General features: G+C 44.5%; 1 protein-coding gene across 1 annotated transcript; it reads left to right on the top strand.

Annotated features, from left to right (window-relative positions):
• The first annotated feature begins 1,307 nt into the window (after window positions 1-1,307).
• On the top strand, window positions 1,308-14,857 carry LOC147609820 (U-box domain-containing protein 44-like). Its single transcript, XM_086787201.1, has 3 exons — window positions 1,308-3,241; window positions 3,362-3,689; window positions 12,991-14,857. Exons 1-3 carry the CDS (start codon window positions 2,018-2,020, stop codon window positions 14,457-14,459), a joined length of 3,021 nt encoding a protein of 1,006 aa, XP_086643327.1. The 5' UTR covers window positions 1,308-2,017; the 3' UTR covers window positions 14,460-14,857.
• Window positions 14,858-26,708: the final 11,851 nt, after the last annotated feature.

Below are 26,708 nucleotides of genomic sequence, written 5' to 3'. Positions count from 1 at the left end.
TTTTTTGAAGGTTAAAATGGGCTTTTAAGCCCATCAATAGCCTTCAAATTTCAACATCGACGACCATGTCTAATCCTCAAATGATCAAGCCATGACATGTTTCTTTTGGCTTGTTTTAGTAGTCATCGTAATTCTATCACAACAATGAACAGATAATTGGATTGCATATTCTAGTTTCAATTGAACTATACTTACATTATATTAAGTGATACCATGATATTTCTGGTGTTGCACCTATATATTCTAGGTTCCTTGAAACAATATTTATAACATATCTTGTCAATATCAAACACTAAAGCATTATGTGTGTGGCGATAGCTATATTTGATAAATTTAAATTGTTTGAAAAAGTCATGACCATCGATAATATTTTGTGTTTCGATAATGACATTGCATATCTTAGCATGACCATATATATTATTTTGTGTGTCGATAGTGATGTTATATAGCTTTATCTAACTTATCAATATTATTACACCTAAGTTAGCTTCACTATACACCTTGCTTATGCTTTCATGTGAATATAATATATTACTATTGGTGAATAATAAAATCTACTTATGCATGACTGCACATCTCAAATTGGTATGTTTTTTGTGACTTTGGTTAAATTTAAAAACAAGTTGTTGCTTCCCCCAATTGATTAGCTCACTTTATTCCCTACCAAGAAGTAGTGGGTTCAAACCCTCATAGTACATTATTTTGTGTGTACTCATGATCCAAAACATTATTATTAATCTTACCCCTTTTGAGAAACTGAATTAAATGTGTCATCAACTGCGTTTTGTTGACCAAGCTAGTTATGCAACCTTGCCAACCTTTGAATTTCGATGAATGGACTTTGATTTGGCACAAACAAATTGGGTCAATTACATTGAACCTCTTTAGCTTAATGTAGAAGGCATGGATAGATTGACCCTCTTACTCCTAATTAATATAATTTAATCACAATAGTTGGGTCAATCCCATTGACTCACATCTTGAGACAGGCCCGACTACGGGCTGTTTAGATTTAATTTCCTTCTGAAGAAGAGCTCTCTAGTATTCAAAGTTATGCTATGACCCTGGGCTGCTGAACTTATATTGCTTTTCTATATCCTTCTCTAGAGAGAGAGAACTCATTTATGTTAATCAATGGATTTTGAACCCTTGATAACCTTAATACATCATAATCAATAATAATTTAATGTAGCCTAATAATGTAGATTAAAAAACTTATTTATGTTAATCAATGGATTTGAGCCCTTGATAACCTTAATACATCATAATCAATAATAAATTAATGTAGTCTAATTAATAATCTAATTGATGGATGGTAGTCTAATCTAGCATGGTTTTACCGAGTCAGTCGTGGCTTGGGCCATTTTGACCTAATCCCATCTCCATCAGTCTTCCCTTTCTTCTGCATAGATTTCGAGAGCCTAGCTCCTTGCTTTGCTTTCTTCTTGCCCCTCTGCTTTCTTCCACACAGCTAATTGGGATTTAGCCACAGCTTTGGGGCTTTCTACGGTATTTGCAGCAGGTCTTGCACCGTTTTCTACTTTCTGTGCATTAGGTTTTGCGTTTGAAGGTACTCTCACCCTCCTCAATTGCTGTAGAGCAGTGCTTTGCAGCTAGGGTTTTTCCTTCTCTCTGCTGCTGCTGCGAAGTGCTTGAATTAGCGCTTCTTCCTTCTCACTTCTGTGGAGAAGTGCTTGCACTCTTTTTCCTCTTTTTTTTTTTTGGAGGGGGGCGGGGGGCGGGGGGCTGTAGGGTTTCCTTATGTGAGCGAGGAAGGGTCATCTACTGTTAAGGCTGCTACCATTGCCCTTCTTGCACTGCTGCCTCGTTTTCTTCGGACAATCTCCACTAATGCTCCAGTAGAAAAATTGCCTCATCAGGCTGCACCCTTGTTGGACAACCTTACTAATGTTCCAGTAGAGAAATTGCCTGGCTAACCATCAGGCTGCACCCTTTTCGGCTAGCCGTGTGTGACGGTGGGTTTGTTCACAAAGCTGAGTTGATATAGAGTTCAGAGATGATTGTGCTTGAGCTTCTCCCTATCAGCACTCTCCTTGCAGTCTTGACCACAGAGATCCTGGAAACAGCCCTTGCAGCCCAGGATGTGCTCATGGAGAAGGAGACGTTCAAATTGCTCTCTGCGTATTTCCGCAACATACATCCCGTCCTCACCGAACTCATGACACGGGACATGAAGGACTCTCCTGCAGCCCGACAGGCGCTTGAGTCCTTGCAACGTGACATCAGAAAGGCCAGAAGCTTAGTTGAAATGTGTGAGCAAAAGTCGCGGTTCTACCAGCTTGTGAACTGCCGCAACATTGTCAAAGAGGCACAGCAGGTAACCAGAGATGTGGGAAAATCTCTGGCTCTCCTTTCTTTGGCAAGCACTGAAGTTTCCGTGGACATTCGCAACAACGTGGACAGACTCAAAGATCAAATGATACATGCAGAGTATCAAGCTTCTCAGCAGAAACTGGAAATAGTCAACAAGATTGAGATGGGAATCAGACATCATAAAACAGACCAAGCCTTCTTGAATGATTTGATCAAGGAGATCGCACGGGCTGTTGGTGTCCCTGTGGAAGATTCTTCTGAGATAAGAAAAGAGCTTGCTTACTTCAAGAGGGAAAAAGAGGAGGCAGCAGAGCGAAAGGAAAGGGAAGAAGAGACCTTTATGGAGCAAATCATTGCCCTTCTATCGAGAGCAGATGCCGCCCGTACACCTGAAGCCATAAGGGAAGACTACAAAGGGATAAGATACTCTGTGAATGTTGATGAAGAACAACCCCCCTTAGAATCATTCCGCTGTCCGCTCACTAAAGAAGTGATGCAGGACCCGGTGACTGTTGCCACTGATCAGACATATGAGCGGGCGAAGATTGAAGAGTGGTTTGTTAATGGCAATAACACGGACCCTACCACTGGAGCAGTGCTACCCAACTTAAACTTGAGGCCCAATCATAAAATCAGAGAGTGCATTGAAGAATGGGTGGACCGGAATTGTTGCATTCGGATTCAAAATGCAAGGAGAAAGCTGGAGTCAGGAGAGGAGGCCAAAATAAAGCAGGCACTAGAGGAGTTGTGCGACCTTTGCAATGTCAGCTACAAGATCAGACACTGGATTGCTGAAGAACAGCTGGTGGCGCCTGTTGTGGAGATGCTTAAGTCTACTGATAAGGGTGTAAAGAGGAAAAGCTTGTTGGCACTTCGCACCATCATAGCTGAAAATGATGATAACAAAGTAAGCAAGAAGAATTAGCTTTAGTCCTTATTATCTGAATTCTCATGCAGGCATCTGGGTCGAGGATAGGAAAGGTTTTAGCTATAGTGATTTTGAAGTTTTTTATGGGTGTGCCTTCAGAAGCAGCTAGTGGATGCGGGTGGAGTTGAGCATGCAGTTCGGTGTCTTGCAAGGAATATCGATGTTTCAAAGCTGGCAGTGGCCTTGTTAGTGGAGCTACTGCAATCGAGTCTGCCAGGCATGCTTTCTCAGGCTCCTGTCGTGCTTGAGAAGCTCAGCCAGGAAGTGGGTGCCATCCTTTTGTTGGTGACTCTATGTAATGGGGAAGACGCAGAGGCTGCCGAAAGTGCTGAACAGATCCTAAAACAGCTGTGTTATAAAGACCAAAATGTCGTAGAGATGGCAAGAGCGAATTGGTACACCCCGCTGATGGAACACCTGCACTATGGTTGGATTCTTTTGCCTCCCTTGATTAGAATTTGATTGGATTCTTACTTGAAAAGGAAAGCTTCACCGTCAACATAAGTGTTTCCTAGTGAACTTTTAATGATGGTATGCTTGCGTGCTGTAGTTCATGTTTTTTGTTACTGCATTTCATGTAGTGAACTTTGAAGGATGGTATGCTTGTGTGCTGTAGTTCATGTCTTTTGTTACTGCATGTCATGCCACAGGATGGGTGATTCAAAAGCCACACTTACCTGTTTAAGTTCGTGCTTTCATTTGAGTGCTTTGTGTGATGCAAAAAAAAAGTGAAGAGCTAGAAGTTTGGCTCAACTTCTCTTGCTGCTGGGCTCATTGGAGCAGCCTGATATGGGCTGGCTTTGGAGCAGTACCTAAGTGAGTTTGCAGAGAAGTATGGGACAAATGTTACAAGATCATGCGACCCATGACCACATAATGTGAGGTTACAACTTTTACTTTCTCCGGTCCAAGCGTCTAGAATACACGTCATGTAAAATTTCAATGGTGTCAATGAACGCATGTGTTTCAAGAGAGTAGGATCCTACAAGAGAACAAAGGATGCTGAGAGGATGCAATAGGAGTACAAAAATGGAGGCTCTATAACACGAGGAGTTTTATTTTACAAGAAAGAACAAGAGATGCTAGTGGCTGCAATAAGATACAGATGGAGTTCAAGAATGGAAGCTGTATGACATGATGAAAGTTATTTTATAAGTTTGGAAATTGGATTCTTTATAGGCTCCAAGGAGCTAGGAATATTGTTAAGACATTTGTGAACTACATGCCCTATTCTTAAGATCTTTGTCAAATGGTTTTAATCTGGGTACCGAAGCTGCAAATCAAAGGTCTCCACCATAGTTGTGAAAAAGATTCAACCAAATAAATTTAGCACCCCCCTAGGCATTTTGAAAAAGGATCTTGACGCCATGCTATCATGCCACATTATAGGCTTAGTTATGATCAACACTTCACATAGCCATCTGCATGTGTTGCCACGTGCATCCCGCACTTGGATGCCACGTAGACATTTCTATACTGAAGGTGGAGGACTTGGGGTGGAAAACTGGTCCCATGTGAGCCCAGTCCGGGACGAGTCAGCTAGGGTCCCACTCGAGTCGTCCGAGGTCAGGTGTGCATTGTCATGCACATGCATCCAAGGTCAGGTGTGCATTGTCCTGCATATGAAACAGTGCCAGTCCGCACTATGAGTCTCCCTCTGGAATGATGTCAGTGGTTCTGTGTATTTGGTATGATACTAGATGCCAGACTAATGTGTAGACAGTTAGGTTTTGCATATAGGAAAGGGGCCAGCCCATAGGGCTACCCCAAGGATAGATGTGGGCATAGGGGAGGTGTAGAACCACCCCCATAGGGGCCAGGAAGGCCTTTGCTGTGCCCACCAGCCATGGAAGGGCGGTAGGCCAGTCCTAGGGCTCTTGGAGGACAGGCAGCTGACAGGGTACACAGCCCCTAGAGGACTGTAGGATGCGCAATAGTTTTTTAGCATCAAATGCCGATTTTACAGGTCGTGAGGCATTTTTAGACAGCTGACTGATCCAGCCAACTAGCATCAGTGAGGGGTAAAAATACCCATTGCATAATTTAGTTCCAATCATCTCATATTTCACCAAGTGCTGAAGCTGATCAAGGAGCCAGGATAGCCAGGGATAAGCTAACGCAGAAGGGGTGAAGGATTGAAGGTCAAGGGCAGAGGATTCTCCTCAGCCAAGAAGGTTCAGGTTCAGTCTTTTATTTCAGTTTTGCATCATTCTAATAAAAACAAATACACCATTTGTGGTGGGGGCCCTACAGAGGGTATTCAGGACCCAATACTGTGTCCTTTTCTCCCTCCCTCTCTCTCTCTCTCTCTCTATATATATATATATATATTTTTCTGCACATCTACATTCAGTTTTGTGCGTTAATTTCGTCGTGACAAGTGTGCTGTTTTTTCTGAGCATTGAAGTTATCGATCTCCCCCGAAGCTTCCGCCTGTTACAGTGGTATCAGAGCCTACTTCAAGTGTAAAGATTCAGCAAGATACCAAAATTTTTTTCTTGCTCGTGTGGTTGGTTTTCAGACTCCGGTGGACTACCCCTTTCGGAGTGACTCCTATCCCTTGAAGGACTGTTGGTTTTCAGCCTCTGGAAGTCTCCCGCACACATAGTGGATGGTCATATTGCGCTCCGAAAAGGAAGTGCGTTTTCTTGCTATGGCGAGCTTCGACGATGAGAGAGACCAAGAACCTTGGGACCAAAGTGCACGAAGCAGCCCAGCTAGGGCATCAGGCATGAGTGTTACAAAGATGTTCCAACAGATGATGGAGCAATCGCAGACCAGAGTACGAAGTTGGAAGAGCAGAAGGTGCAGATACTGGCTATGGAAGAGCGCAAATGTTCTCCAGCGCCGTGTTTTCCATCTCCTCCTTCCTCTTCTTCCGTATCCCAGATTCCAGATTCTCTACATAGGGACCCTCTCGAAGGGTCACGACCGCGGTCGAGTTCTATGCTTGAGTTGCAGATGCGTGCATTGGAGATTTGAGTACGCGAAGACGAAGCCATGTGGCGCGTGGAACATGAGCGTTACCTTGTAGCTTTGGACGTCAGATTGACACTAGCGGCTTCCTCGAATTATTTTTTCGAGAAAATGAACTTCAGTAAGTATAATGGTAAACTCGACTCCACAACTCTTTATTCATGATTGCATCAGTTTGAAGCTTACTTTGGCGCAGTTAGAAAGAATGATACTGATAGAGTAATCTTAGCCAGTTGGTACTTGGAAGGTGAGGCCATTCCTTGGTGGACCCAGTGGGCTCATGCCCACATCAGATTAGGTATGGCAGCTTATGTTTGGGACGAGTTTGTCCGCGACCTTAAGCAGCGTTTTATCGCCCCATTACCTTGAGCGACTCGAATACGAGTTCAGGGGAGCGCGTCAGAATGCACAACTAGTTCTTTAGTTTGTACCAATAGAATTTCGACCTTATGTTCGCAATTAGTCTTTTCTGATATGGACAAGAAAGGGCAATTTCTGTATGGCCTTGACATGCAAATCCAGTGGGAGGTGCGTATGTTTAGGCTAGCCACCTTCGAAGACGCACTCTCGCTTGCGCAGAGTGTTGAAATGAAACACACTGGTGGCAAGTCCAAGACTTCCCAGTCAGCTACTCCCAAGGCTACCATCTTGGGGGGAAAAGGCTAGAACCAGACGAGCCTCTAGCTCCAAGAACTTGAACAATGCGTCCAAGCTTACTCCAGACCAGAAAGTGGAGGCAAGCAAGATAGGTGGCAAGTTGAGTGCTGAGGAGATTGCTTAGTACAAGAAGGAGGGTAGGTGTTCCTTTTGTCATACAAAAGGACACACTTCTCGGGAGTGTCCTAAGAAGACTACCGCTCCAAAGACCTCCACCTCAGCCTCCACAGCTTCTGTGGTGAGCCCAGCTCCCACACAGACCCCAGTGAGACTGCCCCTAGTTCTTTGAATCCCAATGCTTCAGTTGGAGCAATCATTAACCGGGAGCGCGCAGTACAGGTTATGGGCAACACCTTCTGGACCTGGGAGCTAGACACCATCTCGTTATTTATAACGGGATGTCACCCTGGCCAGAATCGGGAAGACTCACATGTTTCCTATGATCAGGAGGCAGCAGCACTGTGGACTACATATTGGGCTCGCGGGAGAGCACAGACCTGATAGACTCTTTCACTATCCCTACGTGCCCCATTGGTGCGGACCATACTTATTTGGCTTTTTCTCTTAGGAGTTCTCTTGATCTGCCACCCCCGACCACTCAGGCATCTCGTACCATCTTCCACTTTACCCGGGAGCTTGCAGACGTTTATGATTTTAAAGTACATGATGGCCTCTTTGGTATGGACCCTACAGCACCCATCGATGTACCGACGGCCCAGCTTTCACACATACTGCACACAGCAGCTAGCCACAGCTTTCCACACCATCTTCAGACAAGGAAGCCACCTAGGTCCCGGGACATGCCCCAGAATAGATGGTATGATAATGAGTGTAGAGAGCTTCATCGACATCTCCGAGCCCAGATAGCGAAAGGGGAAATAACACAGCAGCAGGCCAGTAGACAGATGCGGTCTCTTACACGCCGTAAGCGATGCACATATGAGGAGGCTCAATATTGGGACATCTACCACATGCTCATGAGCAAAGATGCAGCCACTGCTTGGCGACGACTCAGAGAGCCACCCCCTCCCACCCCGATTACTGATCCTCAACGCTGGTAGAGTTATGCAGAAGGGCTTTATGATGTTCTGCACCAGCCACTCATCCCTCGCCCCGCCGAGACTCCACCGACCTCATCGGTTTTCTTTACTACCGATATGGTATCTCGAGCTATACATAGATTCCAACATGGGAGAGCTGAGGATCACACCGGCTTACAGGGTGAGCATTTCCTTTATGCAACTGACACACTCTCTCCTTTTATTGCTTACCTCTTTAACAGGGCTCTGGTAGAAGGTTTCCCGGCTGAGTGGACGATGCACACTATTGTACTGATCCACAAAGCTGGGGACATGTTGGACCCCGGTAATTACAGGACTATCATGATTGGTCATACCTTGACCAAACTCTATGGGGCTATCCTGGAGGCAGAATTGAGCACACACGCTGAGAGGGAGGGGCTTCGTGCCCGTGGTCATGCAGGTTTTCGGCGAGCCTTCTCTACTATTGATCACATTTTCACCTTGAGATGCCTGATTGACCAAACTCGGGCACGGAGACAGAGACTCTATTGCTGTTTTGTGGACTTCCGCAAAGCCTTCGACACAGTCTCGAGAGAGCGCCTCTTCCACCGTTTACAGACACTGGGCATACCCCCCGACATGATGTGGGGGATTTACAAATTATATAAGCAAGTGTTTGGATGAGTTAGGTGCCTAGGGGGACTATCAGATATGATTGCCAGCACCATTGGTGTGAAGCAGGGCTGCCCTCTCTCCCCGACACTCTTTGGCTTATACATCGACGAGGTAGCAGACTACATACACGGAGGAGGCTCTGGGATTGACATCTTAGGTACGACTACACATTCTATTATATGTTGATGATATCATTCTTGTGTCAGATACTTGGACAGGGCTACAAAGGCATCTACAGGCTCTAGATACTTTCTGTGCGGAGCGAGGACTCACAGTGAACCTTGGGAAAACAAAGGTTATGGTCTTTCATACATCAGCAGCAGTCAGATGCCAGACTATCCTTACACTAGCCCGGGGACAGGTAGAGGTGGTGGGCTCATATGTATACCTTGGGGTCACATTTACCAGCTCATCAGGGAGATTCTCTATGGCACAGGCAGCAAGAGACAGAGTGACACGAGGGTACGTAGCACTAGCAATTTTGAAACACAAGTGTCACCAGGCACACTTCCAGGAGCCCCGTACTAAGGGGTGGCTATTTGATACACTAGTTACTCCAGCATTGATGTATGCAGCAACAGTATGGGCACCAGGTTTGGCTACATCCTCATGGACACAGATAGAGTGCCCTCAGATTTTGATGCTCTCACGGATGATCCGCAGCAAACCTTCAGTACCACATGATATCCTTCGAGCGGAGTTTGCTGTACCACCTATGTTAGTAGAGGCCATGTTCCAGACTACATCTTTTATACACAAGATGCGGGAGCTCCCACTAAATCGGGTATCTCGGGCTGCTTTTGAGGCATCCAGACAGCTTGTTGAGGAGGGACATCATGGTACTCCCAGGTGGTACAATGGATATCATCACACAGGATTGATATTGACAGATTACCACCCTTACAGTATGACCTAGCTGCACCACACAGACGCCTCTCTCAGACAGAGAGGAACAGAGTCATGAGACATGCCATTTGGCAGGGCCACATACAGGAGACTTGGCTATCTCCCACTCAGCCACTCCCGACGAAGATGCTCTACTACAGAGACCACTTCTTGAGCACCTCCACAGATGGCTTCATCCAGCGACCACGATACTTGGAGGTCCACTTATCACTTGGAGCCAGAGTAGCCATTGGGCGACTAAGGGTCTCATCACACCAACTAGAGATCGAGACTGGGAGAGCAGCACGCATCCCTCGAGCAGAGCGCATTTGCAGATTATGCCATACGGGGGTAGAGACAGAGGAGCATTTTGTTTGCCAGTGTGGTGCTTTGCAGGAGATCAGGGCGTGCTATCCTGAGGTTTTTAAGATGGACCACATCACTTAGACAGATCTGGCAGAGATCGGACCAGAGACAGTTAGGCAGACTACTACTAGCACTACAGAGACACAGGGAGATCTTACTTCAGACACCCGCACATCATAGCGGAGGAAGACAGTCGCAGTTGACTGACTTCTTCCAGAGATTGGCACCAGTAGCCCAGCCGGGAGTGACATCTCAGCGCGAGCGGAGGAGATTCGAGCTAGGCGATGACCCAGACTAGCCGGCTACCAGACACCACGGCTACACCACAGAGATCGCGGCCATCAGGTCTCGACGCCAACAGGAGGTCGAGGAGCAGCTGGCACATTTTCGCTCTGATCCAGGACGCATGTTCCAGACATTTACGGCATCCTCAGATCGGATGTATGACATATTGTACCCAGACTATGGGACTGGATGGAGTTAGGAGTAGATAACATATCATACTTGTATCACCCCTTCAGCATATAGAGATGCATTAGTAGCCCTAGTACTCATCCACACCCTCTCGTTTGTACACCACCATTGAGTCCCCTATGGTCGTGTTGTCATACTCTCCAGCACATAGAGGCACTCCCACAGGTAGGCCAGATATTCGGTCGATGAGGAGGATGACACATTATGAGTTCCAACACTTGAGGCTCTTCTGTTGCCCACTATATTGTACTTCAGGGCCTACGTAGTACGTTGGTCGTGTACTTTTCTTTCGGCAGCTAGTTTTCTTTTTGCATCTTGACATCCAATTTACACATGGATCACATGTAACATCTTGTGGTCTCATAGATCTTTCGGGTCCTTTGTAGACATTAATAACAGGCCAGGCTTGCGTCAGGCCCAGTACGGCCGGCGCCCAGGCCACGCACAGAGCAGGCCGGCGCCAAGACCATGCACAGCAGGCTGGTGAGGCGCACGATGGCGAGAAGTGCAGGCGAAGCCGCATGGGTGACGCACACAGGCACTTGACGAAAAGCATGCGCCGGCAGCTCACTGACGGGCGAATCCAGGGGGAGAAAAAAAAAACTAAGGAAAGCTTTCGTTTTTTTTAGCTTTCAATTTTTTGGAGTTTAAATTAAAAAAAAAAAAAGTTTTAAAAGAACCCCCCCTCTCCAAGGTTTCAAAGGTTTCAAGATGTTTATTTTTTTTAAAAGACAATAGAATATATATATCCATATATATATATATATATATATATGTATATATATATATGTATATATATATATTCAAGAAAAAAAACACAAAAGCTAAAGCAAAAGCTAAAGCAAAAGCTAAGCCTAGCTTTTCGAGATTTTTTGGCTTTTGGGAAACCTTTCTAAACCCCTCACGTGGGCTTCTTGCCACACATCTCTCCAGTTCTCAAGCTCTCAAGCTCTCAAGCTCTCAAGTTTGCTCGCACTTTCATTGTGCAAAGATCGAATTTTCTCTCCGCGTACCCTCTTCACGATGTCGACCCAGAACATCTGGGCTGCGATTTGTGCCTAACGTTCCGTTGAAGAAGCTTCTAGAGCTACTTTGAACTCTTGGAAATCTGATTTTGACACAAAATTGTCAAAAAGATCGGCATCGGTACCTTCCGTAGCCGGCAAGCCTTCGCGCTCCACGAGGGGGCTCCAACTCTGATTCTTGGGTCGACATCGTGAAGAGGGTACGTGGAGAGAAAATTCGATCTTTGCACAACAAAAGTGCGAGCGAACTTGAGAGCTTGAGAGCTTGAAAACTTGAGAACTTGAGAACTCGAGAGATGTGTGGCAAGAAGCCCACGTGGCTTGGCGATAGGCCTTCCCAAAAGGGCTACGGACTACTTATGACCAATAGAAAGATGATTTACGAGCTAATGCACTACAGCTACTTCCTTATATATGATGCATGGATGCTGGTCGGCCAGTTCGGGGGCTGTCAGCCAACTTTTGTGTCCTTTGACATGAAATTTTGTGACATAAAATGCCAAACTCTTCACCATAAATACTAATAAATGCCGACCTTGGCTGATTCTGCCGATTGGCATCCACTACTGTCGACTGATAGATATATGAAAGAAAAATTGGAGGTTTTTATGTGCTTTCAGCATTATGTTGCAAGGGCTAAAAATGAAACATGTTGCAAAGTGCTAACCCTCCATACAGATTGAGGGGGGGGAGTATATGTCTGAGGCATTAAGTACCAATGTACCATGCCATACACACCACAAGATGTGTCCATATTAGCGCCTGGATTGAAGCCACACGGTGATGGGAATGCAGAAAAGGAAGGACTGGCACTGGAGGTCACTCCCAAGCACAAAACCAAGCAGAAGCGGAGTCGTAGATGAATTCATGTCGCATAAACATCGATGGACTGATCACAGGCACTGCCCATAGGCACAAACATGCACTATGGATGCTTGGAACAGCCCTAAAACAGCTTTACCAGTTCCCAGAAGGGGTGGACCAGCTCTAAACAGGCCAGCCAGCAGCAAGCGATGATCAGAGGCAGCAAGGAGCAGGGCATGAGGTGCAGAGTGTGGGGGGGGGGTGTGGTCTGTACAGCAAGTGCACAAAAGTCGGGGGTAAGGTTGGTAGCATGAGTGGGGGGAGATGGGGGCCAGCAGGTGTGCAAGCAGGGGGAGGGCTGGGCACACTCTCACTAAGATGGTTGCATGGGGGATGATTTTTGTGCATTGCGACCTTCCAATGTATTGAAAACAAGGTATTCTCTAGGAGCTTAATTGAGAGTTATGCTGGGATTATGCACCAAGTGATGAAGACCTTCGGTCTGGTTAATGTGAACTTGGGATCTATCTCTTTATCACTTTGTGTTTTTTTGCGGCTTCTGCACTTTGATTCTTGTTGATTTCTGTAATTAATTCTTTATCAGCACACTAGAGAGTAGAAGAGAAGACACCTAGCTGCCTAGCCATTTGTAGAAGGTAAAGAAGCTAGGATTGCAAGCATGAGATCTATGCTGAGATACCTTAATAACACACGTGTGAGATAAGTGTAAAAATGATGAAATCAACAGTTTTATCTTTTGCTCATTTTCCATATTTTTAAAGTTTAGATGGGTGCCTTTTTAATGTATAAATGCACACCTAAGTTTTGCTGACTTTGTCTGCAGGTTCGGAAAACTCAAAACTGATAATGGCAAAGGCTCTGGGAGACCTAGAGCTCACAGAACAGAGCTTGGAGATTCTTGGGGAGGGAGGGGCTATCCCACCACTGGTCAGAATGATAACTGAAAATCTGGAAAGCAAGGCAGCGGCTTTGAGGGCTTTGCAAAATCTTGCATCTTGCGGATCTAACAAGATGCGCCTGGCAGAGGCAGGGGCTGTTCCACTTGTGTTAGAGCATCTATTTTCAGGACGATTTCCAGTAAATGTAAGAGAGTCAGCAGCTGCTACCTTGGAGAAGTTAGTGCTCACCAATGGAAACACGTTTTTGGTAGATGCCAATGGAGATGCAATAGATGTGGGGAAGACTATACACAATCTTTTGGGGCTACAGGACAGTTTCTCCAGCTCTTTGACTGTACGGAAGCATGTGTTGCTTTCTTTGTTAGGACTAGTCTCTCCGCCTCTTGCTCATGAAACCAGAAAGGCATTCAGGGATGCTGGTGGCATATCAATGCTCTTGCCTTTGCTCGAGCGTGGAGAGCCTGAAGTAAGAAATGCTGTGGTTCAGGTGCTATGTTGCTTAGCAAGTGAAAGTGCACAGGAGATATCCCTCTTTATAACCCAAAAGAAGCTGGCTGGCCTTCTTGTGAGAATGCTTCATGATGGCCCTCAAGGAGAGGTACAAGCAGCTGCAGCAGGGATATTGGTGTGCCTACATCAAGGAGAAACTGGCCTCACTAAGGAACTAGTTGAAGAAAATGCCCTACCTGCTCTCGTGCACCTTATCAGACATGGAAACCCAAAACTAAAGGAAAATGCAATTGGAGCATTACTAAGGTTTACATTGCCATCGGATGTTGAGCTGCAAAAGAAGGTGATAGACCTGGGCATTTATCCGGCTCTTAGAGGTTTAATTAACTCTGGAACACAGTTGGGCAAAGTGAGAGCTGCAATTGCTTTGCGAAATTTTTCTGAGAGCACACTGCAGCTCAGCACACCTCCACCAATGCGGGGATGCTTTTGCATACTAAGAAAACCTCCATCAGTATGCCGAGTCCATGGTGGACAATGTGGAGAGAGAACCACCTTCTGCCTTGTAGAAGCTGAGGTCGTTCCTGACCTTGTGTTGCTTGTGAAAGATAGGGAAAGTGAGGCTGCTGGTGCTGGTGTGGATGCCCTTTCCACCCTTGTTCTTGAGAAGGAAAATTTGGAGAAAGGAGTAAAGCTCTTACATGATGAAAAGGCCATTGAGCCTATCCTAGAATTGATATCATATGGCACACAGCTCTCAAAAGAAAAAGCAATAAACCTGTTAAAGAGGATATTCAAGGTCAGGAAGATGACAGAATACTATGGAGAGAAAGCACGAATTCCACTGGTTGAGCTGGCAACACGTGGCAATGACTCCATTGGAAAGCAAGCTGCCAAGGTTCTAGCATCTCTAGAGTATCACGACTCATCAACATTCCTTTGATGTGATGGCAAGCCTTGTTATCATAGCACTCGGTTCATTGGTCTGCAGCTTGCATGGAAAACTGGAGCAGGCTATGTACACTTTGTCTTCTATCCATTCTTTCAAAAATATTGTTGCCACCCTAAATATTTTCTGCTTATTTTCAAGGTTGCAAATAGGAAAAGAAACCAAAGTCTGGGTATCAAGACTTGTATTCTATCACATTCCTGTCCACCTAATAATGATTATATGCCTGGGTATATTTGATATTTCTAAACAGTAAGAGGCAAAAGTAAGAGTCCCCTAGTTGTGGGCTTGGCAACACACGTAATGCTAATGCTCCTGTAAACATCCGACTCCATGTTTACATCTCTCATACATGTGCTTATTAATGGAATGTCTTTCCACTCACTTTGGCATAACATAATACAATAAGGGTCTTTACGGACATAAACCCCACCCATGGAAAGATCTCACTAGCCCATCCTCATGGGCGGAGTATCTCCCCCATCCAACTCCCGCGGTTCTCTGAGTGGGTGGGTTCATCTATTTTTTTGAATTGCTGTGTCTGAATTGCCATTGCTTTTTCACCCCATAACTCAATTCATTGCTTTTTCACACCATAACTAATCATCTTCCATTTGTGAGGTTTCTTGAAGGCCCTTCAAAAATGACCACACTCATACTAAGATGCTCCTTTTGCCTTGAAAGGACAAATTGAAGACTGTGTAGCATATTGTTTTCCCATGGCTCACACTATTCACCATGCAACTTTCTAAGGCTCGAGCAAGAAGAATGCTCGGCACAATGTCATTCGTGCGAACATGACTACATTTGCAACACATTGTGAGAAAGGTTCAAAATTGTCTCTAGCACATTCACATGCAACCTCTTTCCTGTTTATACGACCTTTGCTAATTTCAACAAGCTAGAATTGGTTGAGCTCAAGTAGCTATCTTCTAATATAACTCTTGCAATTTCTATATTTATTCAAGAATTGTCGATGTTGCCTATCTTTGTTGTTATGTACCGGGACACAAATCTATAGATTAGGGGGCTGTGGGATTAGGGGTTAGGAGGCAAATACTTGGCTAGGGTTCCTTGATAGGCTTAATGGTTGTTAATAGAACGCTAGCTATTTACGGCATAGTTATCAATATATAAGTGAGCTTGGGTCATCATAAGACAAAGTTGTGCAGATGCACTACTAGAACCATTGGAGGTTTGGCTTGGACCAGCAGAGTAGACATGCTCGTGCAAAAGTTGCAATGGGAGCCTCAAATTTTGAGTAGTGCAAATCTCCAAGAGGGCTGAAAGCAATCGTCTTGCTTCTAAGAGTGGGATCTGCACTTACAAGCATGGGAGAGCAGGATTTTGCAGCACTTCATCTCTACACTTGGCACATGAGGTTTCCCTTGGGTGATTTATCATGATTTTAAATAACGATCGTGTGTGATGATGGACGAGAATGTTCATCTTGGCGATCAGTTGATTTCATTTTCGTGTTCCATACTTTCCCTAAGGATTAAAAGGTATAGATAGTACAAGGGTTCTTGACATAGCAAAAGCCCTTACCTCGTGGAAAGAGTTCGGGTGAAGCTCTTGGCGTGGGTAGATTTTGAGAGAGTTTTTCAAGAAGAGTTTCTACAAGCTGAGAACGAGTACAACATAGTGCCTAGGTTTAAAAGCTTGGAAATGAAGAATATGCCTTTTGACACCTATTTGTAGACGTTTAGAGACTTGCAAGCTTGAGCAACCCACATGGATCCTATAACCATTCTTGGATTCTTTGTGAATAGATTGCGTGCTCTAGATCAAGAATAATCGAAGAAGACATTGGATTATGCCATCTTATATGCCAAGATTTATGGTGAGATCGTGGCGAAGGAACAACCAAAGAAACCCCAGCAACTCTCTTCAACAAACCAAGCAGGACCTAGAGTAAACAAAAGTCTAAGCATGGGAAGACTTCACAGACTCTAGTAGAGACCCAATATCAATCAGAGACTATGGAGACCCCAATTTAAAGAAAGCAAAGAAAGCCGAGCAAACGCTTCAATCCATTAAGGAGGGTCGGTGCTTCACTTGTGGTCACATCGAGGGCACATGTGGATGAACTGCGGTAGGGCACATCAAAGTCAAAGGGAGCCCATGCGACCAAGGCTAAAGGTAAAATTACTTCCACACACACTATTGTTTTAGATCCTAGTGCTTGCAAAGGTTGTTAGCTTTAACATAAAAGTTTTCAGTCCCACAACCTAATATGGATGTATGGGTCAGTCGTGGTGGGGAAAATTGTACACATTCTTTTTTACCCTAGGAGTAATCGTAGCTTCGTGAATGCCGAGCTTGTGTAGAAGTTGGGAGTGGAGACGTAGCCAAGTGACCAACAATATCATGTCGACAAGCCATCAGGCACACAATTTTGGGATTGATGTGTCTCACATGCCTATAACTATGTAGAGCTACTAAGAGCCATTAGATTTCATGATTATGAATCTAGATAGAGTATATGTTATTATAGGTAGAGAGTGGTTTCATCACCATGATACACATAGATTGGAAGGGTCAAAAGTTATCTTTTGTCATGGACAATATCTAGTTTTGTTTATAGTGTAATTTTGATGTTCCGTCCACTACTCTTGTAAACTCAATTGAACTTCAAAACATCAATGTGTTCTAGATACCATGTCATCTAATGCTACTTGTGAGTTCAATTCAATTAGTCTTGATGTATGGGAGACACAAGGCTTTAGAGCAAAGTTTGATGATGTTTTCCCAACTAAGATGCCACATAGTCTTTCACCCAGTTGGTTGGTTGATTATAGGATTGATTTATTTCCAGTAGGGTCTCAACTTAAAGACATTGCGCCTAAGAGGATGAGCCACCTGAAAGACAGTGAGGTTGCCAAACGGTTGTTGGAATATCTCGAGGTGAGACAGATTCATAAAAGTAGATCTCTTAATGAGGGGCATTGGTACTTATGAAGCACAAGAAGGATGGAAGTTAGAGAATGTGTGTCACCTGAATAAAGTTACGATCATGAATATATATCCCCTTCCCAAAGGAGATGATTTGATTGATAGGTTGCACGGAGCCACGCATTTTACAAAAATTAACCTTCGTACACTGGTTATCACCATATACGAATAACTGAGGAAGACGTCTTTAAGATGGGATTCGGCACATGGTGTGGCCATTACGAGTTTCTCGTATTACCTTTTGGGCTCCTGCTACTTTTTAGCAAATGATGAATGATCTCTTTGGAGATTATTTAGGAAAATTCAAGGTAGTGTTTCTAGATGATATCCTGATATATACAATTGTACTGTCAAGGAGCACATCGAAGGTTAGCATTTCAACCCTAACCTTCAGCTATAGCTGATCCTAGGTTAGCATATCCCCTTAACTGTAGTTCCTTGACCCTTGGTTAACATTGGTCTCAACCCAATTCGAGATGTAACAAAAAGAGAGAGAGATGCTATTAATCCATGAGTACATAAGACAACACGAAAACTAGCTACTGAAGAAAAACAAGGCTAACATTACAAGTAGAGTAGGCATCAAAAGAACCTCATGTGCCCAGACTCATAATGTGACATACTGTGTGTGTGTGTGTGTGTGTGTGAGAGAGAGAGAGAGAGAGAGAGAGAGAGAGAGAGAGAGAGAGAGAGAGAGAGAGAGAGAGAGAGAGAGAGAGAGAGAGATCAACATCTTTCAGGGACTATCAAACGAAGTTAATAGATCAAAGTTTTATTAATATTTTATAGAAGACCACATGGGCCTCTAGTCTATCCAAAAATAGCCTTCATGTGTAGTGGCATGTAACTTGCGCGGTGGGTGCAACCTGGCACATAACCTAATGTGCCCATAAGACATTACTTGCATGTAAATAAAATGTTTTTAATTAAGGTCTATATGGAATGTGTACAAGTAGAAGATGTTTTTACTGGTTTCTAGTGTATTAGTCCTATGATTGAGCCACAAAATTGGTTGAAGGTTGATTTATAAATTTGAAAGAAATAAAAAAGCAAATAAACTTAGAATTCCATGAAACTTCTCGAGAATGTTTGGCTAGCATGCATCTACCTATGTTTAAAGTGTTGGAAAAAAAATCATGTACCTACCAAATTTAAATTTTTAAAATTACTAAAAAATAGTATTAAAATTTTGTAAGAGGCTTATCTTCAAGGAGATGTGTACAAGAAAATGTGTTTTTAGTTGATAGAAGGTACATGCCAATGGACTAAATACATATAAAAGAATTTTTCTATTGCATTTATAGTATGATTAAATTTTTATTTAAGGCATTTTTCAAATAAAATTAAAATTAGGCCTTTTTTCCCCTTCAAAAAGTGCCTAAATGATACCATGGAAGACTTCTAACTACAATTTATAGTTCACTCCTACTGGGGACTCGAGGAATTCACTTTCCATAGAAAGGGGACGTCAAATGTGTGCATGAAACTCATAAAACCCCCCCTATTTGAGTTTCTCTAAAAAATAAACTATATGCTTTTCTAAGCATATGAGTCTCAATTATGAAATTCAAGTACCCCCTATTTAAGTTCTATTTAAGTTTTAAAAATCAAATAGTAGATTTGATGTTATACATGTGACAAGTTGCAGCCCATGTAGGTAGCATGGATGTAAGTGCTAGAAGCACAAAGACCTACATGTACTCATTATTCCATGAGTAATCCTTGATTAGATTTCTCTCCTTCTATGAGTTTCCCCATTCTTCGACTAAGTTCACCATCCTTTGGTAGTCAGGATCATGAAATGAGACTTCTTTCACCATGATCAGTATGGGGTCATTTGGCATAGAAATTGCACTCAAGAAAGATTTGTGCGGCTAAGTGTGTCTACTACCACATTATCCTTCCCAAGGCGGAATTCAATGTCGAAGTCATATTCTTGTAGGATTTCAACCCATCTTCTCTACCTCATATTGAGGTTGGGCTAGGTAAAGATCCACTTTAGACTCTTGTGGTCGGTTACAAGCTGGAACTTGCGTCCCAAGTGGTAATGTCTCCATAACTTGAGGCAATTGTGAGGGTGGATTTCTATCCGAAGGGACTTGGTGCCTTGAGGGTATGCTAGCTGTTAACCTATGACGGACATTGAGACGTACTATGTTTTACGTCATTAATTTAAATATTCTGAGTCATGGGCCGGGCTTGTCGGCACCATATGTTAAGGATGAAGGGATTGGGTGATCGGCGATGAGAGGCGCACCTTGAATATCAGTAGGATAAGGGTTAGGGTCGGCCGGCCATGTATGGGCACCCAAGTGTGAACGGCCAAGTCACCTATAAGAGTCAAATGTAACCCTAAAATCCTCATTCTCATGTGTTGAATACAAGAGTGCTCTTGCCTTATCTCCTTGGTTTCCTTCTCCTGCGTGTGAGAGAGAGAGAGAGAGAGAGAGAGTGAGAGCGATCGAGCACTGTGTAGCGGCATGGCGGCAGAGAGGCGGTAGAGCGGCGACGGCGGCTCCTCCTTCACTGCTGCGATGCGGGAATCCTTCACGGCGGCGGTTAGAGCGGTGAGTGACACACCTTTGCATTCTGTTTGAGCTTGCTTTCCTGGTTGTATACTTGCAGCCATTCGTGGCTCGCATACGGTGTTCAGCTACGACCTGTGCGGCAAAAGCGCACATTTTTGGCGCCGCTGTCGAGGAGTTGCCTTGCACCAAGCTCTAGTTTGCAGCTCGGGCTGCTGTGTGAAGTTTAATTTACACTGTAGGAAAGCGACTGTGTGTTTGTAGTTGAGGTGTTTCCGTGTTTTGTAATCTGTTTCTGCAATTTGTTTTCTGCATTTCTGTTTCTTTTGTTATTTTTTCGCTCCGCGTGTGGGCGTGCGTTCTGTTATCTGGTTTTCTGCGTGTGAGGAGGGATTTCTGAATCCCCAAATCTGTGCTGTGTGTGCGAACTGCACCGTGGCCAAGGCTGAACCCTAGAAAGAAACCCTAGAAAACTTATCTAAAAAAAAAAGAGAAAAAATAATTTCGAGAAATAAAAAATAAAAAATTAAATTTTATTTCTAAAGAAAAAACCAAACGTGTGGAGAGGAAAGATTTTTTAATTGAAAAATTTTTTTTTTGAAAAGAAAAACCCCCAATTGACCCCGACCCCGGCCCCGGCCCCGGCCTCGGTCTCGATCTCGGTCTTGTAATATATATATATAGGAGAGTGAGCCTCCATAGCTTCCTTTCAAGTGCAAGCTTATGGGAAGTTGTGCCCTATATGTAGCCCACTCCCCAAGGAGTAAAGTGAGCATGTGGGATAAAGCCCTCACCCTTTCCTCCACAAGCAAATAGGCTTTCGCCCCTTCCCCCCAAGGGAAACAGACTGTTTTGAGGACCACAGGAGCTCTGGATAGGCGAACACGGTGCTGTAAAGCACACTAGGACCCTTTGAACGATACGCTCGTTTCGAGCTATCACACTCCCTAGTTCAGGTTCGACTGTAAGTAAGGGGGTCAAAAACAGGTTAAAAACAATCTAAAAACAAGTAAAAATGGGGTGCGAAATACCCAAGAAACCACTTGTGTGGGCTTCAAGGGTAGTTACCAACGCACGTAGGGTACCCACGTCACATGCATCTACGCTCTAGTCGGGTGCTGGAGTCTGAGCCACTAGAAAGCGTTTCGGTTTACGCAGGCTCACACCATCCCTCCACGTTAGCATCTTGGCCTTTGGCTGGAACCCAAGGGAGTGCAACCCAAGATCCACGAATAGTGGATAGTGACTCGTCCTCTGACTCAAAAGCCATGGAAGGGCACCTTACCAAGAACCCTGAGGAGACAAGCCAAAACATGCCAGTTTGGGCCCCACAACCCGGATCTAGCATGTTTAGTCGTCTAATAGAGACCTTTAGTAGAGCTACACGCTCTGAACATGCGACAAGCGAAGTAAATGAGGAAGGAGGGGTAGTAGATTCGCCATTCCATGTAGACCCTACCCTCCCAAAGAGTGTCCATGTGGATATTCTACCCACTTCGTTTAATGAGGGCCCTACTGAGCTACCACCTTCCGATGCTCTTCCTAAAGTAGAGGTCCCTAGAAGCCAATCCATAAGAAGTGACATTCCGTCCACTTCAAGAGAACCGTTTGGCACACCAAGTTTGGATGGGATATTTCTCAATGAAAATTGGGAATATGATCTACACACAGAGACTCTAACTGACCTATACATGGGTTACACATACCATGTAGGTTGGCTAGAAGTCTTACGATCTACATCTAGTGTCACTAATCTAGAGGAGCAACAACAAATGATATGTAAGGTTATTTATAGAATTATCCAAATTGAGAGGCAAAATAGGGGAGTGAACTTAGTTTCCACTGGCCCTATGAGATTTTTGGATACGGGCAAGGCCAAACAACCAACCCTATCACAATTGGAGACTCCCTCGGTGAGTCCCATAGACCCTTCATATGTTGTTTCGCCTGGAGTCTCAATGCAGGTTGAGCCCACGAGCAGTAACTTTAGCTTTCCAACCTTGGCTCAACTTTCCATTAAGGAATCCACAATGCCTACCCCAATGATGAGCATGACAGAAAGCGCACCTGTGACCACTGTAGTTAGTATGACGCCGCTACCTAGTGGAATAGTACCTACAAGAGTGCGTGCAAGTGCCTATCGACCATATGTACCTATCGCTACTCATGCTCATGTAGCTCCTACGCCTCTTAGTATGCCAATGGCGTATGCTCCATGACCGCCTTATCACAACCCTTATCCAAGAGGAGCTAGGCCTAGTCACATATCATATCCTACGTCATTTGCCAACATACTCAGACCAACGCCAACTCCTATCAGCCAGGCTATCCCAGAAGTGCCTCCACCAGCTATGCCTGCTCACCTAGGTGATCTCGCAGTGTTTGCAGAGACGATCGGACGATCTATTGCGAAAAACATGCGGGGCATGCCTGAGAGAGAACCTAGAAGCAAGGCTGTATAAGTGGCCAAGCTCACTCAAAACTTCAGTGGTAACGAAGATGTCAGGAAGCACATTGAAGTCTTCGAACACATGTGTGATTCTTTGGAAGAGCACAATGAGCTACATAAGTGTAAAGCCTTAGGCTTAACCTTGAGTGGGAAGGCCGGAGATTGGTATCGAACCTTAAGGGTTGAAGAGCGCACTCACTACCCCACTCTCAAGAGATTGTTCTTGAAAGAATACATACGTGAGGGTGTGCTTTGGGGAGTAGCATCTCAACTCCAAAAAGATGAACGCGAGGAAGGGGAGTCAGTGAGAGACTTTATAAGTCGATTGAAGCATCTAAATTCTCGCTGCACTCCCGAGATGAGCGCTTCAATAATAACCAACTGCTCGATAGATTCATTCGAGGATTGCGCCACAAGGACATATATAATGGCTTAGTCATTAGAGGTCTTACAACGTGGGAAGCAGTCACTGCCAATGCAATCCAGTTAGAAGATAACTTGATGATTGCAGGTAAATAGGTGTCTTCGGAGACAAAATCCGTTAGTTCGCAAGTATCTGGGCACGAGCCAATGATGGTGAAACCTATTGCCAAGGAGCCCAAGATATCTGAAATGTCTGTGACCGACCTTACTAAGGCTCTCCAAGAATACTTTAGGGGTAATCGAGCTCCTCAGAATAGCTATATGTATCCAAGGAGAGAGCAACAATGGTGTTCGGCGTGCTTAGGACCACATAGCACGAGTGAATGTCCCATATTCAGAGTCAAATTCAATGGGAATTGCAATGCATGTGGTAAGTATGGCCATCAATCTAAAGATTGCCTAGTACTTAAGCGAATGTTGGCAAACCAGGCACCCCTAGCCTGGTCAAACACACCTCAAGTACCCGCGCTAATGCCTGCACAACCTGTCGAGCAACCATCACAGCACATAGTGCTAAGGAATCCGAATGTAGTCCAGTCTGTGCCGTTATCCACCGCCAGTGCTAGGACCACAACCTCCACATCCAAGGATTACTCCTATAAACCAGATGGGTTGTGAGTCACATAGTGCGTGTGGGGATTATGAAGAGGAGATAGACCCCACTGCTCCATACGAGATTGATACGTTTGAAATGATTCCCCAGTACGACATGGAGGATCATCTCGGGCAAGTCAAGCCTGTATATCAAGCGACTGCTCTCGCCACAAGAGGGCAAAACCTTAATACCTTGGTGAGTGAGGAGACCACCTCTTCAATGCTACGAGTGTGGTGGACCGCATCGTGTAGCGGAGTGCCCTAATAGGCTACAGAAGATCGCTACTCATATGCAACCAAATCAAGGGAGCACATCGGGAAGGCCGGTACTTACATGTAATCGTTGTGGCATAGATCATTTGATCGCTCAATGTCCACATAATCCTAATGCACCCAAGATTACGCCATTGAATTTGGTTGAGGTCACCATCCAGGCACGAGGAACCATACCTGCCGTACCCACGGATGTAGTTACACGATCAATGCTTCAAAATCAAAACTACATTCTTGAAGAGAGGGATACTGCATCAATTGCTCGAGCAAAGAAAAAGAAAACGCGATGGAAGAGATCGCTTAATGCCACGAACTCCAACCCTAGTTCAAAAACTAACATAGGAATAGGAGACGACCCCGTGTATATGAATGATCCCGAAGATGATTCCGATTCAATAGAAACCATGGGGACCAAAGCCACTACCTTAAGGAGGGAGGATTCCACTTCGGAGCTCAACGAAGGAGAATTAAGCGAATACATAAATAAGGGGAAACAAAAGGAAACTTCCGCGGCCCCACAACCAAGTCAGTTAATGCCCTCTCGACCACCCAAACTGACTGAGACTCCCCAAGACAAGCCACGTGGGCCAAAAACCCTCAAGAAAAAGATTGGAACTTACCCAAACCCAGTTGAGGAGATTGAACAAGTGCAACACTTAAGGGGTTTGGTGGAAGAAACACAAAGAGAACTGGAGCCAAACCCGAGAAAAGTCAAAATTCCAAACACAGTGTTTCCTACGCAAGTTCAGCCTCACAAGAACCATAAACCGTTAGCTATACCGAGTATCATTTGGGAAGAAAGTGAGGATAGGACATCAGGAAGTGGGCAACCACCCTTCTTGCTGGAAAGAATGTTTAGTGAGGGAATGCCTGACCCCATCGAAGAGGAAGTAATTCCATCTTCACCAGTCCCTAGTCAAGGGGTGATATCTCGAAAAGTACCGTTGAATGTGTCCAAGCTAATGGATTTCATGTCCTCTGAGATCAGAACCACGATCATATCCAAATTATACGGAGATCTTGAGCTATTCTTAGCTCTTCGGGCATTTCTCAATGGAGAACTAAAGGCGGGGCTACCACAATTTGCAAATATGGATACCCGACACGCTTCAAGATGAAGGGGAACATTGGGGTCGTTGAAATACCTGTGAATAAGTTGGGACAGTACTTTGAAGGTGACGAATCTAATGCCACCCTCCCCATTACTACCAAGGGATTAACTCTAAAGGGAATCCTTGATGGTGGTGCTGGAGTGAGCATTGTGATGACTAAAAACTGTTGGGAATCCATGGGAAGACCTCACCTTGAAGTCACAAACATAGTGGTTAAGATGGCAAACGGAACCATAGCTAAACCTATTGGAATGTTAAGGGACCTTAAGATCAAGGTCTTGGGATACAAGGTAAAACATACCTTCATTGTAATGGATTTCTCCAATAATGGATTTCTCCAAGCATCCTGTCATATCAAATGATCTTAGGACGTCCTTTCATGAGGGAAGCACAAATGGTACATGACTGGTCGAAAAACCATGTCTACCTACAATTCCAGGACTCTGTCATTTGAGTTGATCTTGAGAATGGTTGTGCACATCCTTTAGGAAGCAAGGTTATCATTGATAATCGATCGGATACCACTATTCACTCCATCCCATTAAGGTATTGCTATACATGCAAAAAAGTGACATGATGATGGAAAAGATTCTCCTTATATGGATGTCCTACCGGGTATGACTAAGTCGGATAACGTGGATTGGGTACACCTAGCGGCAACCATAGACACATGGGGAAATAGAGGCACAAGTTGGGTAACACCTGAGAGGCAAGATATGCCACCGTTAGTGCCAATAACATGATAGGTGTTATGCACTTGACTCCTGATGGCAAGAAAGTGGCAAACTCAACTGACAATAGCGAAGACTCTGACCAATGTAACTCTGACTATGAATCTCAAGAAGAAACTGACTCTGAGCCTGCTGATGGGAGGGATGAATCAAATATTCACCCAAATGGGGAAGCAATGTGCTCAAGGCCTAGGACGGTGACCTCCCGCAGTTCATCCGAAAGTGAGGGGGACACAAGTGAAGATCAACCAAGTGAGTTCGAATCTGATAGAAACAAAAATCAAAAACTTGGTAAGAAGAAAATGAGACATAAGCGCCAACGCTATCGAGCTAATGTACGCACTGCAATAAACAAGGAAAGATCCACTGCAGAATGGCTTAGTTATGTAGGAGCCATTGATGCTCATCGAAAGATAGCGGATAATTGGGGACAATACCTCCAAAGTGTCATGTGGTGTATTCCGCAACCTCATGACGTCGCCCAATTAGAAATCGAAGAGAAGCCAAAACTAAGTCGTACTACGAGGAGAAGGCGACAAAACCAAGAGTTAGCTCAGCAACAAAAGGAGGCGAAATTAAAAGAAAAAAACCTAGCACAACAAGAACCAGTAGACTTACGCCCCGCACCCGAGTATTTCAAATCGTTTACCACCACAGGGGAACGTAAAGTGGTCTACACAAAAGCCCAATGAACGCCTACCAATGGGAGTAGCAGTGTCTACGATGGCCCTGCGGTAGTTAAGGAGATAGACTTAGCAGATCCGGGTGAGGAGTCTAAACCAGTTTTTATTGCTCAAGACCTCATCAAGGCGGAAGAAGCTGCACTTACGAAGCTTTTTAAGGAATTCAAAGACATATTTGCTTGGACATATCATGATATGAAGGGTGTTCCACCCTCGGTGGTGCAACACACGATTCCATTGATTAGCACTACTAAACCAGTCCAGCAACGTCCCTACCCAATGAATCCTAAGTACGCAAAGATTGTACAACAGGAAATTGAAAAGCTTGTAAAATGTGGATTCATATACCCTATTGAGCACTCAGAATGGGTTTCTCCGATAGTCATCGTACCAAAGAAGAATGGGAAACTCAGAGTGTGCATTAATCTCAAAAAGGTTAATGCAGCCACTAGAAGGGATCATTACCCCTTGCCATATTCTGAACATGTTCTTGAAAGA

The sequence above is a fragment of the Cibotium barometz genome, chromosome 50 (genome assembly GCF_041138505.1).
Source record: "Cibotium barometz isolate CiBa-2024 chromosome 50, ASM4113850v1, whole genome shotgun sequence".
NCBI classification, from domain to species: domain Eukaryota; kingdom Viridiplantae; phylum Streptophyta; class Polypodiopsida; order Cyatheales; family Cibotiaceae; genus Cibotium; species Cibotium barometz.
This window is presented reverse-complemented; position numbering and strand designations above follow the sequence as displayed.